At 63.6% G+C, this 349-nt stretch overlaps 1 protein-coding gene across 1 annotated transcript in view; it reads left to right on the top strand.

The window, feature by feature from the left end:
• Positions 1-349, top strand: part of LOC119592504 (transmembrane protein 45B-like) — a gene marked incomplete in the record, with an annotated part of 47,260 nt that overhangs the window by 42,634 nt on the left and 4,277 nt on the right. The window contains 1 exon segment of the mRNA XM_037941352.1: positions 71-307. Within this exon segment, the coding sequence (XP_037797280.1) occupies positions 79-307 (229 nt within the window).

Here is a 349-nt window from a genome sequence, read left to right as displayed (position 1 = left end):
CCCACCAAACCTAATGCCAAGGACCCCTCCCCCCCACCCCCACTCACTCCCTGTCTCCCCACCCGCAGGCCCTTCGCAATGGGATCCTTCATCGGCCACGCTGTCCCGGGCACTTTCTTCTTCTTCTTCGGGATGTGGTTCACGTACCGGATGTTCCAGCGGTATTTCCTGTGCCAGGTGGCGGCAGCGGGGGGGGAGAAGTGCTGCAGCAGATACCAAAACATCTCGTCCTTCACGTGCCCTGGGTGCCCTGGCCTCCCCCTCGAGGGCGTCCTCAAGATCATCGCCGTCGTCGTCGGCATGACTGGTATGTGGGGGAGGCGCCTGGCTCGCGACGGGGCTGGTTTTC

Source organism: Penaeus monodon, chromosome 30, assembly GCF_015228065.2.
Source record: "Penaeus monodon isolate SGIC_2016 chromosome 30, NSTDA_Pmon_1, whole genome shotgun sequence".
Lineage (NCBI taxonomy): Eukaryota > Metazoa > Arthropoda > Malacostraca > Decapoda > Penaeidae > Penaeus > Penaeus monodon.
This window is presented reverse-complemented; position numbering and strand designations above follow the sequence as displayed.